Below are 16,978 nucleotides of genomic sequence, written 5' to 3'. Positions count from 1 at the left end.
ACACAATGCACACAAAGACAACCCACACACGGAAGTTCTAGTTTAAGTTTTTGAGAACTATACAAACACACAAATAAAAAAACAAACATGCACAAATCCACACTTTAATTTGCCTTATTTTGCTTGAGTTGAGTTCGCCCCGTTGTCTAGAGAAGGTGTGTTTTTGTGTGTATATGTGTGTGTATTTGTGTAAGTATGTGTTTATGTTTCCGCCCCCTCCTCCGCCGAAGCACCACCGCAATATTAATATTAATAATAATAATGCGATATGACGATGGCAAAGAGGGAGGGATCGATGGCAGTGGAGCTAGCTAGCAAGCAAGAAGGGATATGATGTAGTGATGGTTGTTATGGTGTCGATGGATTGCTACTACTTCCAATAAACTTACAAAAGCAAGAGAGAGTCCTTGCGGTGGGAAAAAACAATTAAAGACGTTGCGGTGATCGCTACAGATAACGGGGGACCCAACAGCACCAGCAGGCGCGACGTCGCCGAAATTATGAATCGTCCACCGATTTCGTCCAGGTTCAGTCCAACAAACAGCATGTCGATGCAGGTTCGTGACAGACAGACAGACAGCCAGACAGAAGGAACCTCGTTGGAGGAAAGCAAGCTAGACAAACCGAAGGTCCCTGAGCTCGGGGGAGGAGAGAGAGAGAGGGGTTGACCTGGAATCTGTTTTATTGCCGGCGTTAAACGTCAATATATCAATCTATCGATGCCAGGGGGTGAAGGAAGGCACCAGAGCTTTACTTGCGCTAATAATAATCACAGTGCTGTTTCTATCGTGGGCATGATAGTATATTTGTGGACCTTCACGAATCTGGTAGTGCTCGGGACCTGTGAACGTCGTGGGCGTGTGTTGCGACCCCTTTCTCTCTATCTCTTGCGTAGCGTGGCTGTGTGGCCTTATTAATGAAGCCACCCCGCACGTCTTGGATTGTGAGACATCTTCGGGTACGCCGCAGTCCTCACCCTCTGCCTATAAGTTCACCTCCACTTCGGAGACTTGCCAATCTATTTGCCGAACTCCCCTTTTCTCACTCCGCTCTGAACACTAAAACTCAGCGCCTCATTTCCCATTTCGTATGTGCTTTGGCGAGCATACACCCCCTCCCCCTCACAGACCTTGGCCTGGATTAAGTCCTAGGCGGCTGCGTACTAGAGATCTGATTCAGCGGTTCGTGCGAGATAGTGGGTTCGACAGTTGTGAACTTGTAGCTCTCCTTGTAATTCTACGTGTGTAGTTTCTTTTCCTTTCCCAGGTGCTTGCTCCTCGTGCTGGAAAGTGTGTGAGACTATGTTGAGGTTCGCCTTGCGGATTTGAATTCACTTCCTGTCCCGGCAGATTCAGGAGCTTGTTTGAACACTCAGTCGTGTTATTTATAAGAAGGTTGAGGTCGTCAGTAGAAGTACTGTTGCATCTTAGCGCCTTGTAGAACCTTTCTTCTTGGGGTCTAGAGCCAGGACTGTGTTTTTTTTTTTTTTTTTTTTTTTTTTCTCAGCGGATGTGCTGTGCTTTTCCTGTGCAATTGAGAGATTCATTTAAATCCAATGCTGTGTTAGTCGTTTCCAATGATTTGTGGCGCGGGAGATTATTCTGTGTAATAGAAGACCATATTCCGAAACTCCTGCTTCTGCTTCACTTGTTAAATCCTAGAGAAGTTGTTCAACATTGCGAAGCTTCAACGAGCCCGTCTAGCGGCTTCTCCCTTGCTAGAACAGAATTTTGTTACCAAGAATTTTGCCGTGTTGCCCACTTTCATCTTGGAGTACTGCATCTTCACAACCGTCGCTTTTTCAAATCTGAATTCCAGTCACTGAAGCTCGGGCTAGATTTAAGGGCTCTGGGGACGCAGGAAGGTGAGTTCAGTGGTACAAATAAAAGAATTAGTGATAATTTTCTGGAGCTTAGTAGTCGGATGGCAGAGGGAAAACAAAATTAGTATACTTGACTTGCGTTTTAAGTGTAGATCCAAATAGATTTTCAAAAGAATAGGTCCTGTTGTCCCTCGAATTGAAGCTCGTTTTGGAATCTTACGGAGACGAAGATGCATTCCTCCAAGAAGTGAGTGGGTAACAGGCTACATCAAACGGTCCAGCATCGTGGACAGGACTTTTCATTTGTCCCGAGGATGGACAGCGTGCACGGAACATGAACCCAGTTTCCATTGTACTTGCAGCTGCGTAGGACGCAATTGAAAGTCTAAGCAGCTCTCGAGCGAATGTGGCGAGACCAGGAACCATTTGTGAACACAATCAAGCTTCTGGTATGTGACAATTTTGCTTCCGAAGATTTTACTTGTAAGCCATTTTTAATATGTGTCTATTTGCAGGGATTTTTGGGATTTCGAACTGTGGCGCGACGATTCACGGTTACTGGTCACACGAGCTGACGGGCTTTTGAGCCAAGGCTATGTCCTACTTTTAAACATGTACTAGGTTAGAAACCATCTGCCCAGAGTGGACTGTGTGGATGATTTCACCTCGGAAGATCTGAATAAACGATTTTGAAAGCCTTCACTCGTGAGCAGTGATACTCCTCTTGTGTGTTTCTAGCGCTTCATAAATCTGTTGAATGATGTTGTAATCAATATTTTCCTCGCTTGGTGTTTCTTTGTTTACGAATATCCGATTATGGAGATCTTTTTTCACCTTGACAATCTACGAACATGCTGTCAATGTTTGTGAAACCAACGCCACGCCCACGAGTACAATTGTGCTATTTTTCGGTATATATTGTAATGGAAAACTCGGAATATGCTTTATGTACAGTAGAATAGAATAACATCAAGTATATGATCTGTCCATGAAGTTATAAACCTCACAAGGGAGGGGATCAACCATTAGTCTTTGAAGAATTTTAGTGAGTGGATGCTAATATCTTGGTCACTGCAAAATATCCTAGGGATGCACAATGCACTCTTCGATATGATTTGTCGAAAAAACGTTTTCGTTAGTGCTGTAGGTTGGTTAAAGCTGAGCTTTTTTGCACTGCCTGGGTGATCTTCAACAGTGAAATGTCAATCTTAGAGGAAATGATGTCAATCTTACGTGGAAGTAATGTCAATCTTAGTAGAAAAGATGCTCCACTTTCACAAACATGCTACTTATCTATTTGCATACCGCTGTATACCAAGGTTGCGCAATTAGTCTGTTGCTATTTAAACATTTCGCTGATCCGGCACTCAAGCCCACTATTTTGGCATCCGGAATCTTCCTGAAAGTATTTAACTGGATAGAAGACAACCGCGCTCACATTTACTGCAAGCTGAGCTAGGCGGTAGCTGTGGAAAACAATTTACAACCTTAGCTCCTAATTTCACACTTCTAGGAATTGACCCTGTTTAGTAAGATATGTAGATCATTTTCAAATATTGTTCATACTCGTGAGGAAGTGATTTAATTGAAATAGGCCAGAAATTTTTCCCCAATCATAACACGTATACCTAGACAATACTGTGATTCAGTGGAATATTACAAATCCAGCCTAAACATGTGAAAATAGATACTGAAAGGATAAATTCTAAAATGTAATGACCACAACATACATATTTCAAAGCATTTTCAATTCTCTTGTACAATATGTCACATCTTACAAGAATAACACGGTACAATACTGTGAAATGCGAACTATTTTTGCAAGTCCCTGAAAATTCGCTTCCGGATGATTGTGTAATAACGACAAAAACAAATACCGTTGCGCTTACCTGATCTTGTACTGAGTAGCCTACGTCAAAAAGGTTTTGTACGTTGTCTTACAAGTAATAAAATGCCATAAAAACAACGATAACCGTTCGGTATGAACATTCGCAAAGGAACACGGAATTATTTCCTGGAATATAGGTGACGTGCTCGATCTGCAGGCGCCTCCTTAGAAAGACAGTCAATTCAACTTTGATGACCATAGGTGCAAACAAAAAGTTGGTCATGTCAGTTATAAGCACTTGTAGATGTAAAATGATGTACCCACTGGCTAATAAAGTGTTCTTTTCACCAGAGGGGTAGAGTGACACGCAACTGCGAGCAAACGCCAATGAAAATGTCAAAGAGAATTTTCATATATATATATATATATATATATTTATATATGAAACAGTGAGTTACCTGTACTTTACTCTTACCAAATGTAGGTCAAGCACATTCTACATCAGTTCCCAAGATGCTTAGCAACCAAGACACAACAATGAGGATATTGAGGATTGTACAGCATACGAGAGGCAAAACGTCATGGAGCGAGCGCCCGCATGAGGATATTCTACGAAGTGCAATTGAGATGCCAACTTGTTTAACATCCATTGAAATGATGCACATCAGCATTTCTAAGTCTGACATGTATCAATTTCTAATATCCATGATACAAAAAGTAGCCGAACACGACTTGAAGCAAATCATGTTCGAACTTCATTTAATTCGTTTCAGAATCCATCCAACTACATTAACTGTCACAGAGGCTTTCAAACGTTCTTTAGCACAGCAAGTGTAAAGATGAGGACGATTGGGAATATGAGCAGGAGAGCATACGGTACGGTTTGCATGAGCGTCTCCTCAAAAGTAGCAGGTTCTTCAGTGTTTTTGTACATAGTGTTGTATCCATCAGCAAAAGCGTCGAAGTACTTGCGGTAGGTGGAGCTGTCCCAGTCGTAGCGTGATTTTACTTTCAGCTTTACGGCAGCCTGGACACGAGAGAAACAATTATTCAATTGCAATACACAAGTTTTGATATAGCTGAGATTACTCATTTCGCTAGAACTCCAAACCACATCCAAAAGACACTAGTAAGCAATCACCTGGAAACCAAAAAGTAACTGCCGGGCCTTCTTGCGAACTGCCCCGTTAGGGTGAGACACCAGTTTCTCATACTTGACTTTCGCTTCATCCGATCTGCCTAAGCCCAACTTCACTCTTAGTCAAGCCATTTAAGGTCGAAGTAAAGTGTCAAGAGAGAGCTTAAACTCCGAAATTGCGCTGCGTTCAAGAGAGAGAAATTAAATAAAATTCAATGGCCATGACGAAGGTTAAACCTGTTGGAAGAATCCAGACAGACAGCCTCTTGCAGGGCTGCCATTCCATGCAATTCGCTCTGCAAACCCAGTATATTTAGATTTCTTCACTTTCTGGTAATCGCCAACTAAGAAAACACATAGTTTCAGTCTTTAGTTTCCCCTAAATCATTGCTTTTTCTGTGCATTTCCTTCACAGCACACCCAAGTCTACTGCTCTGAAGAACGAGAAAATTACCCTGTAACACACCTAATATAGGTTCCTCGAACACCATCCAAACATGAATAGCGGAGCTTGATTTTAATTATTGCTGGACAGAAACTGGTAACAGCTATGATCTAGCAAGGTATGTCAAGGATTAAGAATTACCGGAAAAGGCATCTCCTCCATTACGCTTAAGAATGCCGCTTGAGCCTCTCCCAACCGGCCTCTGTCCATCAAATTCTGCCCCTGCTTCATGTTCTGCGGATTCAATGTGAGTGTCAGAGAGGAGATCACTCCATGAACTACAAAGTCTCAAATAAACTACTGACATCCTCAATCTGATCTACGTACAATTCATGGTTTGAATCAGAGGATAAATAGAGCTGGCAACGGCCCGCAGGGTTTATTGCTTACCATCTCACACATAGCTTTGACCTTGGGAGATACATTTAAACCCACTTTCTTCTTATAATCATCTAGCAACTTCTTCGTCTTAGTCTCTCTTGCTATCCTCTCTTCTTCGGTTTCAAGCTTCTGACCAGGCTTGATGTTGCGACCTCCTCCATACTAAAACCAGCCAATTCTTGAAGACATAAGATTATTACTGAAGCCTTACAACGTGCCGACCAGAAGAAGTTTCAGCTGCTGATACCACCAATTGTGAGACTGAAAGATAGAGAAATAGACTAAAGACTTACTGCTTTGGATATGTCCGCAGGCCGAGGAAACATTCCCCAAGTTGCGACCCGAGGTTTGTATGCATTTTCACTATCAGCCGTGGCTTCCGGATCAGCCACACCCGCATCCCTCGTCAACATTTCCACTTCCGGCAAAGGACCTGTGCAAATCATTACACAACGAATAAACCAGAAAGCGTTCCACTGATTTCCAAAATTCGACAGCAATTGGAGGTATGAGCAGTCATGAGGTGCACCAACCCTACACTGATTGTAGAAGAATAGCTTTGGGAAAGTTCATGCCCTAAAATTTTCTTTCAAGACATAATTGGAGGGATACCTGAAGGAGCTTCAAATGATTCGCTCAATCCAGCGGGCCTATTCGTGCTCTTCTTGTCCGCAAACCCTAGCCCCACAAAGTCCATTGTTGACACACCTTTGGCCTTGTAATTTTTCACATTGGCAAAGGCTGTTTCAGGCTTTAATACCCTCCGCTTGACAATTCCATCCCGCGTGTAAATCTCAACTTCCACGACATTCTTGTCCTTGTCCTCATCTTCAACGATGGGTGGCGGGGCTGCAGGTTCTGGCTTTTTCTCGTTCAGAGCAGCAATCATCTCAGATTGCTGCAGTTTATAAGCCTTCGCTTTCTCAAATGACAACTGCGCTGCTAAACTCCCCTCCATCTGATTGTTTTCAGATTTGGGAACTGAACTGGACACTACTACCTCGGATTGCTCCCCTCCCTGTGGAGAAGCAGACCCCGAACCTATACTAGAACTAGCGGAATCGAAATTCAAAGATCTAGTTAGTTCCAAGTCCAAACCTGACGAAGATCTACTTGATTGAATTGGCTTGCCAGTCAGCACCTCAACTCTAATTGGACCGCTAGGAGGCATAGGAGGTGAAGAGGGTTTAGTTTGAGGTGCAGGGCTAGATTTTGATGATGCGCCCTGCCCTTTCATCTTTTTGTAAGCCATCGCTCTCTCGAGAGCAGACTGAGCTGAACTTCCTTGAGGTTTTGGGTCCACTTCATTTCCCTGTTTTCTGGAGGGGAGTAGAGAATCTAAGTCTTTAGTTCCAGAACCTGAACCTGCAGCACTGATAATTGCCTCGGAGCTACTATAATATGTATCTTGATTGCTTGAATCGGATACTTTGTCAACAGAGCTAGATTCCTCACCTTGGGAGGATGACGGCTGCGCAGAGACAAAAACTCTCCTAGACTTTAATGCCAGGGGAGGAGCCCAATTGCTAACTTTAATCCTGTGCTGGGAATCACTTCCAGGGATTACACAGCCGGGCAGACCAGAAACTAGAGTAGATTCAAACGTAGCTACCCACAAAGTCCCCATCGTCGTTCAGAACACGCAACAAGATAACCCCTAAACGTAATCTCAGAACACTCCTCGCACAACTGGAAACAATCAAACTACCTAAACATTTGACGAAGACGTTTACCACTCGTCACCATTCAAGAGAAAACTTGCGAGGAGCAGGTGCAGCACCATCAGCAATGGATCGACATCACGGTGGTCCACACACTGGATGGACGCTGTGAGGAAATGAAGTGCTCATTGCAGAAGGTCGATTGGAAAAGCGGTCACGAGTACTACTTTATGGAAAAAAATCTGGTCCAGAGGTGTCATTTCGGAAGGCCAAGTTGCCCTCTGCTGAACCAGCCTAGCCTTCTCTACCCAATATCAGCTTTATCCACTACATCGTCCACGTCTGCACGGTATCTCCATCATTCGCATGTGTCCCAGATGCACTGGGACTTGATTCCCCTAATTTATTTTTTCTCTCTTCTGGAACCGAACGAAAAGCTTGAGAGTGCGTTACCCACAAGTCCACTCCATGTCAAGGCAGAGCGACTGTAATCGTGGTTGAAAGTCGTCGCTGAAGTTGAAACAGCTTCAGGTTGTGAGGATTCAATGATGTGATCGTCGGGACAAATTTTGGAGACAATGTTGGGTGCCAGAGGTTTGTCGTTGACGCAATCTCCGGCTCGGTGTTGCATAAATGCTGGCATTCCCTACCACAACCGGTTGGTTTCTGCATCTGGGTACAGCTTTAAAGGGAAGGCTCGTCCCTGCCACCAGATTGTTTCTAAAGGGAGCGGAGCCTGGGCTTTGCTCCAAAAGCAGGTGGGTAATGCGCCGAAGCCAGGAACAGTCCAATTCGTGGTTGATTATATGCTGTAGTAATGCTTCTGTGATCAATCGACGTCGTTACCAGCAGCCAATTGCTGTAATACGTTGTTTTGACCTAAAATCTCAACAGGAAGATGGCAGTCAATATGAAACGGCGGCTCAAGATGGCGAGAGTGATTATACGATGTTGAGTGTGATGAAGACTGCCTATGACGAGTTGAGTATTCTGGAATCCGCCGAGTCGTCATCTTCTAAATACGCAGGATTCACCCTTCTTGTTAACAACTCAGGTACAAAGCAACTCTGCTGACATTGAAGTTTGCGTGGAGAGGAAATCATTGTTTTGGTTGTGGAATATTCACGAGGTACAAATTCTTGGCTATATACTGACGAATTTGCCTCGATTTTTTCATGCCAGTAGCTGATTATGATTTGACTGCAGCTGGTGGAGAAGGCTAGACTGCATCTGGGATTAGCATCACTTGAGTCTCCAAATCAGGAGGGCGGCTATCTCCCGGTCCACATCGACGACGCGCTGACTCCAAATGCTACTGTGGCAGGCGGCTTTGCTGGTACTTTTGCTTACAGTTTGTTCATGAAGTTGTTGACATAAACACAAGTCCTTGGAAAGGGGTACTTGACGATTTAGCATCCACTCAACAAATAAAAAGAAGTTTAACGTATTCGTAGATGTAAAGAAGTTACTGGCTCAATTTCTTGAAGTTAGGGAATGGAACTCTCTAGGTCATTGACTTGCAGCCTGATATGGAGAAAAACCTTTCTCATGTACTGCGTGTTTGTCTTCTGGCAGGAATAGTAGTGGATCTTTTTTACCAGGGCGAGGTATTGCCCCAACTTCAGAAGGTTTGTACAATCAAATCCATTATTTTCAAATTGCTCAGTTTCAAATCTCTTTGCTTCTATTCTCTTTTCTCTTGTTTTAGAATTGTTCGCAAGGAGAATTTCTTGCCTCCAAGATGTGAAAGAAGTATTGGCAGGTGCAAGCGTGGTATGAACTCAAGAAGAGGCTCAAACCCGGAGGACGCATCATGATCAACTGCGGCGGAACGTGTGTGGAACGACGAGACTCTACACCTGATTATGACGACGGAACATGGACTTGGGAAGATGGATCAGCCGCCAGGGATGCAACAATCTCAGCATTGGTTCGCGTTTTCCCCGAGGTACATCGTAGTTCTCTTTGGATTTTGAGCATCACAAGATTCCAACTGCAATGTCACGTCATTCATCTCTTTCTCATCTCCTGAATGCGTACTATTTTAAAGTTTCGTTGAGTTGGGGACGATGTTTTGTGTTGGTCCTTTTACTTAATAGAATTGATAAACTTTTCAGTCCTCCTTAATGAGAACTGCTTGCTTGGATACTAAACTTGTGGTTGGTTATACGTCGCCAGCTGAATTTGCGCAAGATGGAGACAAAGGAGGACAATCACTTGGCTTTGACAGGGCCCCTCCCAGACTTGAATGCATGGGCCGCGGCTGTGCCAAAGAAAGTTCGATCAGGAGTGCTCACTTGGAGGCGTGTCAAGTAAGTTTCTGGGTGTATCTCTTTCTGAAATCAAATTTTTAGGAGACAATCAATCTTTTAGCTTCATAACGCAAACCAGAAACTTGTGTGTATTACACAGAGGCTTACAGTGACCTAAAATGGGTTGTGACAGTAGAAAGGCTTAAGCCTTGGGCTTAGACTCTCCGCATCACTCCACCACATCGCCTTGCTACTCTACATGAACTTGAAGTGTTGGAGTTCACAAAAATAGGTTGCCGTACAACGATCAATTAGTGTAATATACTGCAACTTTGTACTGGGGTCGTTTCAAGACTTAGCATCAAAATACCTTAAACCATCAACTTAGTGATTTCGACCAATTTGTGAGAGGTTTTTTTAACATATATATATAATTTTTTTGGTAGGAAAATAAGGTTTTGAAGTATTGCAAAAAAGAAAAAAGAAAAAAAAAAAAAAGTCATAGCAGTTGAATTGAAAAAAATTATCAAAAAGGTTTTTGCATTTGACTCCTAAACAAAGGGATAGAATTAAGTAAAAACGAGAGGAATTAAAGCAAAAGCTGGGGGTTATAAGGCCACCATGTTTGCAATCACATAGATGGGATTTTGTACAAAATTTAGGTCAATGAGTACATACATGTGGTATAGAAGCCATTGTAAAATCAACTAAAAATTACAAAAAGAGAAGCAAAAATCATATCACTAATTACATACACTTTGTTTGAGAGCCTATTCAAAATGGTAAGAGTTCAAGTTCCAAAACCATTGACTAGTATCCAAAATCAACATGCTATTGCTTCCAAATCTCTATGCCGCTATGCTAAAATGACATGAATTGATTAAACATGACTAAGGCAAATTAACAATTAAAGAAGACTTACTCTATAGTAGAAAGTGTATCAAACTATGTCATAGTTGTGGAGGCTCTTAAATAAGCAAAGTCCATGCTTTCCTTCTTTTTGCCATTTTCTTCTATATTGGCACTTAATTGAATATCTTTTTGGCTCAGATTACTTCTAAAAAGTGTTTTCTTGAGCATATCTATGAATAGTGAAGTGAATTATGCAAATGATATTGTAGAATGCAAATAGATGTCAAATAGTAGAAATTGAAAGATGTTAAAAATTGATAGAGGTTAGACTGAGAAGCGAAGAAGTGGCCATTGATTAGAAGGATGTAGGATCCAAATGGTGGTCTTAGAATAAAAAAACTAAATCAAATCTTAATGAAATCCTAATCAAATCCTAATTTAATTCTAATTAAAATTCTAATTAATCTTAATTACATCTTAGATCAAATCTTAATGAAATCTTAATAAAATCCTAATCAAATCCTAATGTAATGGGATATGGATAAGATATTCATATTCTCAATGCATAGAAATAGGTAGTTGAAGCCATGTTTGGAGAGTTTTTAGAAGTTTTTAGAAGTTTTTAGAATTGAGGCTAGATTGATCGTTTATATAAGATCAACTATAGAATATTTTAGAAAGGGCTTAAGATGGTTATCTAGTTGGAGCCTACTATTAGGAATATTCTAAAAAGTTCTAAGATGCTTAGATAAAGTATAATTAAGAATAGCCATGGCCATTTGGATATCCAATCATGTATGACTTTGATCCTTTCATCTTGATAAAGTTTGGTTTGTACTTTTTTATTCAATTTTGGTCTATTTTCTTTTGCTTTGTTTTTCTTTTCATGCACCATTTTGTTTAGTTGTGTTAAATTTTATTATGGTCAATGTTGTTGTCATGGACATATACATGTAAACCAATAATTACCTATATAATTAAATAAAAGTAGATAAAAATAGATTAATTCTATAATATCTTCTATAGAAGCTTTCTAAAAGCTTCATAGATGTTTCTTTGACTTTTTAGGTGTTTATAATTGACTTTTTAGATTAAAAACATACTCAATAAGTTGGCCATGTACCGCACATGTTGGTAACTTGAAGAACAAGCTAAATATGTGGCCTACACATAGAAAACTTGCTTTATAAGCTAATGTATGTGTCTTGCAAAGTCAACACATATTAGAAGTCCTATAGAACATCACTACATAGCTTTTAATTAAATTATATATATAAAGGCAAGAATAAAGCCCTTTTCACTCTTATCAACTCTTTTCTTTCTTTTAGTGTAGATTTAAGAATCCATAGTTTTCTTGTCTTTTAGAAATAGTCATTCTAGTTTCCTTTTAATATACATACTACTTTAGTACTATTTTTTTACTTTTCTTTTAACAATTTTTTTTTAAGTTTATGCATCTTCTTCCAGTTCATGTCTTTGATAGATTGACAAGAATAAACTTACAATATTAGAACTTTGTCTTTTCTTGATTAAAAGTAGATTATTTTTTTTTTCTTAATAAGATATAAGTATATTAGAAGTTGTGGATTATCCTCTTCTAAACTAATATTATTCTTAGTATCTTCTTTGTTCTCAAGTCCACTCTCCTACTTATCTTGAGCAATATTAGATATTTATTTTTTAAGTATTATTATGACAGAGCTTGTTGAAATGAAGAGTATAATGGCACAAATGTAAAAGAAATTGAGAGAGCTAATGCTTACAATGCATTAACTTAGTTTATCAGCACAAGGAGCAACAAGAATGGCATGAAGTGAAGATATAGATATAATTGGAGTTGTTTCAATATCTGCACCTAATCATGTCCCTTCTCCTATTTTGGAAGATCTTTCCATTGTCGTAATATGAGGAGTTTGGATTGAGAATGCACCAGGCACCTAGCTATAGGAAATAAAAAAAAAATTACAACAATAAGTCCTAACAACTCTAATAGATTCTTAAACAAATTACAATTAAAGATTAGGAAGTACAATCAAATATCAATAAAATTAAATTAAAATTACAAAAAAATTATATAAGAAACACAAATTATTCTTAAAGACCTTTTAAAGAAATTATAAAGAAATAATATAGAAATTCAAGAATGTACTAAAATAAAAATCTTAATAAAATATTAAAATAGAAACCTTAATTAAATCTTAGTCAAATTCTAATCAAAAACTAAATAAATCCTAATAAAATCCTAAAAAATCCTAATCAATTTCTTAGTCAAATCCTAAACAAACCTTAACCAAATCCTAAATAAATCCTAGTCAAATCTTAAATAAAATCTAAATAAATCCTAAAAAAACTCTAAATAAATCCTAACCAAATTCTAAATAAATCCTAGTGAAGTTCTAAACAAATTCTAACTAAATCCTAGTCAGATCCTAACAAATCTTAACCAAATCTTAATCAAATTCTAACAAATTCTAATCAAATCCTAATCAAATCCTGAATAAATCTTAACCAAATCCTAATCAAATCCTAAATAATTTCAAGTAATTCTTATAATAGATTTAAATCTAAATAACTAATGAATGAATTATTGATATTAACTCAATTTTTTTACACCTCTTGACAATTAAGTTGATAACGAGTGAAATTTTTTTGAAGAAGATCAAACTCACCAAAAAGAAGATCAACCCTAATATTTGCATAGATGTTGGCCAGTCTCCTTCTCCAATCTAAATGTTGAATTTTCAGTATCAATATCTCCTTATTGAACCATTTCTATGATTTTAAATTTTTCTCTTATGTAAAGAAATCAGTCTATTATCCTCGCACATAATTTTTACTCCAATCCAATTGATAGATTGCAAGAAATCTTAAAAACCCTCATTGGACCTAAAACTCTAATTTTCAAGATTTTGACCCATTTAAACCTCAATAATCCTTGTTCCAACCCTTCCATCTAGCTTAAACTCACAGCATATATCAAATACATATAAAATCACAAATCTTCAAAATTTTATTTGTAGATCTACTGCCAAACTTACAAAATTCTCCAAAAAGTATCATCCACTTTATTTCACAAATCTAGAGTCATCCAAAACAAATCCCGATTTTGCAAAGCTCTTATATAGTCAATACAAATCTAAATCATCCAAAATCAATGCTCATCAAAATCCTATCAAGTTTAATATCTAATCCCACTCTTCAATTTACTAAAGAATTTTGGAATCATTGTTGAAGCTTGGTTTTGTGCCTCAGGGTCTGATTTCGATCCTGATTCATAACCGACCCTCTTTGAGTATCAATATTTAGATTTTTTAGGAAATTTTTATTAGAAACTACTCTTAATTTCTTTTTAAATATTTTTATATTGTTTATTTTTCTAATCTACCTAATTTTGCTCTATTTGTGGTCCTACAAAGTGAATAGAAGCCTATTTTATAAAAAGGCAATATTAGCACTTTTAATTTTTCTATCCCTTGACTATTATTTATTTTTCCAAGATAATTTGTTATAATTTAATTGAAATAAGATCTTCAAAAATATGATTTTTTCTTCACCTTTTCATCTATTAGCCATTTTACATCATGACACTGTTACTAGAGAACTAGGAATTGTCATGCATAAGAAGTTTTATTGCACAAGTTTCAAGTTTTGAGGATTTATCAATCAAGTATAACTTGTGATTGAACTTCAATTCCAACTCCAAGATCATAACTTAAATTCATTGATACACTTCTTTGAAGTTCAACATTATCATGGTTTTTATCTTTTCTTGAATGATGAGATTTGATACTAGATAATTTGAAGGCTTTTTTGGTGGAGTTTTGATCCATGTATGAAAAACTTGATGAAACTTATATTGCAACCAATAAGATCTGTATTTTATGACAAGGCAATCGATCCATAAAATTATATATGTCATAATTTTGACAACTTGCAATTGATATAAAGTGGAATGATATTGTAATTATAGCTAATTTTTCTATGGATTATAATATGAGATAAAGAAATTGATGCTCAACTTACCTAATCTTCAAACATTGAATCAAGCAATTAACTTTGCTATGAACTATAACAATCGATTTTTTGAATTTTGATCTAAGAGTCAGATAAGTGGGCCTCAATATTACTATAATTCAATAGCAATACCAATGCCTCCTGAACACATACATTCAAAAGTAGAGGATATACAAATTAATGTAATATGTTTAAACTTCTTACTGAGTAAGAAAAGATTCATTGCCATCAAAAAGAATTATACTTATATTATGGAGAATCTTACCACACTGCTCAATATTATCTAAAGAATTGACGTAATTATATAATAAGGAATACGAATGTCAAAAAATATAATATATTAGAAAATAAATATGTGCAGCTATAATAGGGACTATGTGGCTGAAATCTTGTATAATATCTAATAAAAGTCCTATTCTTTCCTCAGAACTCTCTTTTAGTTTAATATTAAATATTATTTTAGGACCTAAATATTACAAAGCCTTTGTCTTATTAGACTCAGGAGCCTCGGCGTCTTTCTTAGATAAAGAATTTGCTAAAAGAATTAGAATATCTTTAATAAAAAAAATTTAAATCTATTCATGTAGAAGTCATAGATGGTCATCTGTTGTCTTTTAGAGATGTTACTCATAAAATTCTTCTTATAGAAGTAATAATCAATGGTTATAATAGCTTTGTAGTATTTAATATTATTAAATCTCCATCTAATTCAATCATTTTAGATTTATCATGGTTAAAAAAATACAACCTTCGAGTAGATTGGATTTCTTGTACTATTGACTTTTTTAAAAGTATAATTAAAAATATAGTTAATTATGTATAAATTTATAAGTCTAATACAATTAAATCTGTGTTTGTAGATACAAGAACTTTCTTGCATGCTGCAAAAGAAGGATCACCTTGTGTTACTTATGCCACACCCATTTTTAATAGTACAAAAACTTCAAGTGGTATTCCAAGCCAATATCAAAAATTTAAGATATATTTGAATAAAAGAATGCAAATACTCTTCCAAAACATCATCTCTATGACTGCTTAATTGACCTTCAAGAAAAAACACAATTGCTATTTGGACCAATCTGTAATTTATTACAAAATGAAATGGCTAAATTCAAGGAATATATTAAAAAAAATCTAGCTAAGAATTTCATATGCCATTCCAAATTTCTAGCAAGAGCCTCAATTCTATTTGTGAAGAAAAAAGATGGATTATTACACATGTGTATTGATTATTGGTGACTCAACAAAATCATTATTAAGAACAAGTACTCAATATTTTTAATATGTAGACTTCTTGGTTAGTTGAATTAAGTCAAGATTTATACAAAAATAGATCTACAAGGAGTATACAATCTAGTATACATCAAAGAAGGAAATGAATGCAAGATTGCATTTCAAATCACGTACGAACATTTTAAAAATAATGTCATGTCTTTTGGACTTACAAATGTACTAGTAACTTTTCAACATCTTATGAATGATATTTTTTGAGAGTTTTTGGATAATTATATTATCTATTATCTATATGACATCTTAATCTATTTTAAGAATATAGAAGAATATGAACTTTATGTTTGTTGTGTATTAAAAAAATTAAGAGATAGGGGACTTTATACCAAGATAAAAAATTATATATTTCACACTACTCAAGTTGACTTCTTAGGTTATATCATTTCAAATAATGGACTTATGATGGATCCTAAGAAAATTCAAACTATTATAGATTGGAAGATTTTAAAAATGATTTCAGATGTCCAATATTTTTTGAAATTTGCCAACTAGTATTATATCTTCATGTAGAACTTTTCTTGAATTGTAGCTCTACTTACACGTTTGACTTATAAAGACAAACTTTAATGGAATCAAGAAGTGGAAGTAGCATTTGAAGCTTTAAAAATAGCCTTTATTTTTGCACCAATCTTATATTATATTGACTTTTTTAAGGTATTTTTTATCAAAAAAAATACATCAAATTTTGCTTTGGATGTTGTATTATCACAAATGAGAATAGATGATAAACTTCATGTACTAGCTTTTCATTCTAAGAAATTTTTAGCAGTTGAGATTAACTATGAAATCTTTGACAAAGAGCTTCTTGCAAATGTGGATTCTTTTCAAGAAAGGCATCATTATCTAGAAGGTACTTCTAATACAGTCACTATATATATAGATCATAAGAATCTTGAATATTTCATGTCAACTCATATTTTAAATTTTTGCCAAGCTTATTGGAACATGTTTCTATCAAGATTTGAATTCAATATCACTTATCGGCTAATAAAATAACAAGATTTGTCTAATATCCTTTTTAGAAATTCTTATCTTGTATCTAAAGAAAGAAATATACCTTTTATTCAAAAAAGAATAATTTTATTGAAATTAGAATAATTTCATCTTCGAGCAATGAAATCAACATTGACTATTGATTCAACTTTTTTTAAATAAATTTAATCAAGTATGTCCTGTGATCTTCTTGTTCATGATATTAAGAATATTTCTTCTAAGTCTTGTGATACTTCTAAGTTTGAATTCAAGAACAACTTACTTTATTTTAAAGGATACCTATATGTGCTAAACGGAGAAGC

General features: G+C 36.7%; 2 protein-coding genes across 6 annotated transcripts; one reads left to right on the top strand and one right to left on the bottom strand.

Annotated features, from left to right (window-relative positions):
• Nucleotides 1-4,217: 4,217 nt before the first annotated feature.
• On the bottom strand, nt 4,218-7,557 carry LOC112274352 (uncharacterized). 5 transcript variants are annotated; one of them, XR_002967400.3, is made up of 7 exons: nt 6,227-7,536; nt 5,908-6,047; nt 5,624-5,776; nt 5,375-5,467; nt 5,026-5,132; nt 4,792-4,885; nt 4,258-4,677 (listed from the first exon to the last, which is right to left on the bottom strand). XR_002967400.3 is itself a non-coding variant. In XM_024503778.3 (7 exons), the coding sequence occupies exons 1-7, from the start codon at nt 7,239-7,241 to the stop codon at nt 4,459-4,461; spliced, it is 1,773 nt and encodes a 590-aa protein (XP_024359546.1). In that variant the 5' UTR covers nt 7,242-7,557; the 3' UTR covers nt 4,258-4,458. The 5 variants fall into 5 exon arrangements, 1 of the variants encoding a protein (XP_024359546.1); XR_002967401.3 differs by having other exon boundaries at nt 4,792-4,889; nt 6,227-7,467; XR_002967399.3 differs by having other exon boundaries at nt 4,792-4,889; nt 5,026-5,084; nt 6,227-7,467.
• Nucleotides 7,558-7,853: 296 nt separating this feature from the next.
• LOC112274151 (uncharacterized) lies at nt 7,854-9,981 on the top strand. Its single transcript, XM_090245717.1, has 7 exons — nt 7,854-8,033; nt 8,170-8,316; nt 8,482-8,611; nt 8,851-8,903; nt 9,038-9,223; nt 9,454-9,587; nt 9,724-9,981. Exons 1-7 carry the CDS (start codon nt 7,854-7,856, stop codon nt 9,731-9,733), a joined length of 840 nt encoding a protein of 279 aa, XP_090101843.1. The 3' UTR covers nt 9,734-9,981.
• The last annotated feature ends 6,997 nt before the right edge of the window (nt 9,982-16,978 follow it).

Source organism: Physcomitrium patens, chromosome 21 (genome assembly GCF_059467195.1).
Source record: "Physcomitrium patens ecotype Gransden chromosome 21, ASM5946719v1, whole genome shotgun sequence".
NCBI lineage: Eukaryota > Viridiplantae > Streptophyta > Bryopsida > Funariales > Funariaceae > Physcomitrium > Physcomitrium patens.
The sequence above is the reverse complement of the archived record's forward strand: the minus strand, read 5'-3'. Positions and strand labels throughout refer to the sequence as shown.

What these genes read in the sequence shown, in the direction of transcription:
- LOC112274352 (XM_024503778.3), bottom strand. Translation starts at nt 7,241, where the DNA reads ATGGGGACTTTGTGGGTAGCTACGTTTGAATCTACTCTAGTTTCTGGT. An exon ending in TCAAAGCTATGTGTGAGATG is followed by an intron (nt 5,468 to 5,623) that starts GTAAGCAATAAA and finishes TTGAATCCGCAG; the next exon opens with AACATGAAGCAGGGGCAGAA. An exon ending in AGTTACTTTTTGGTTTCCAG is followed by an intron (nt 4,678 to 4,791) that starts GTGATTGCTTAC and finishes TCTCGTGTCCAG; the next exon opens with GCTGCCGTAAAGCTGAAAGT.
- LOC112274151 (XM_090245717.1), top strand. Translation starts at nt 7,854, where the DNA reads ATGTTGGGTGCCAGAGGTTTGTCGTTGACGCAATCTCCGGCTCGGTGT. An exon ending in TGTGGCAGGCGGCTTTGCTG is followed by an intron (nt 8,612 to 8,850) that starts GTACTTTTGCTT and finishes GTCTTCTGGCAG; the next exon opens with GAATAGTAGTGGATCTTTTT. An exon ending in TGGTTCGCGTTTTCCCCGAG is followed by an intron (nt 9,224 to 9,453) that starts GTACATCGTAGT and finishes ATACGTCGCCAG; the next exon opens with CTGAATTTGCGCAAGATGGA.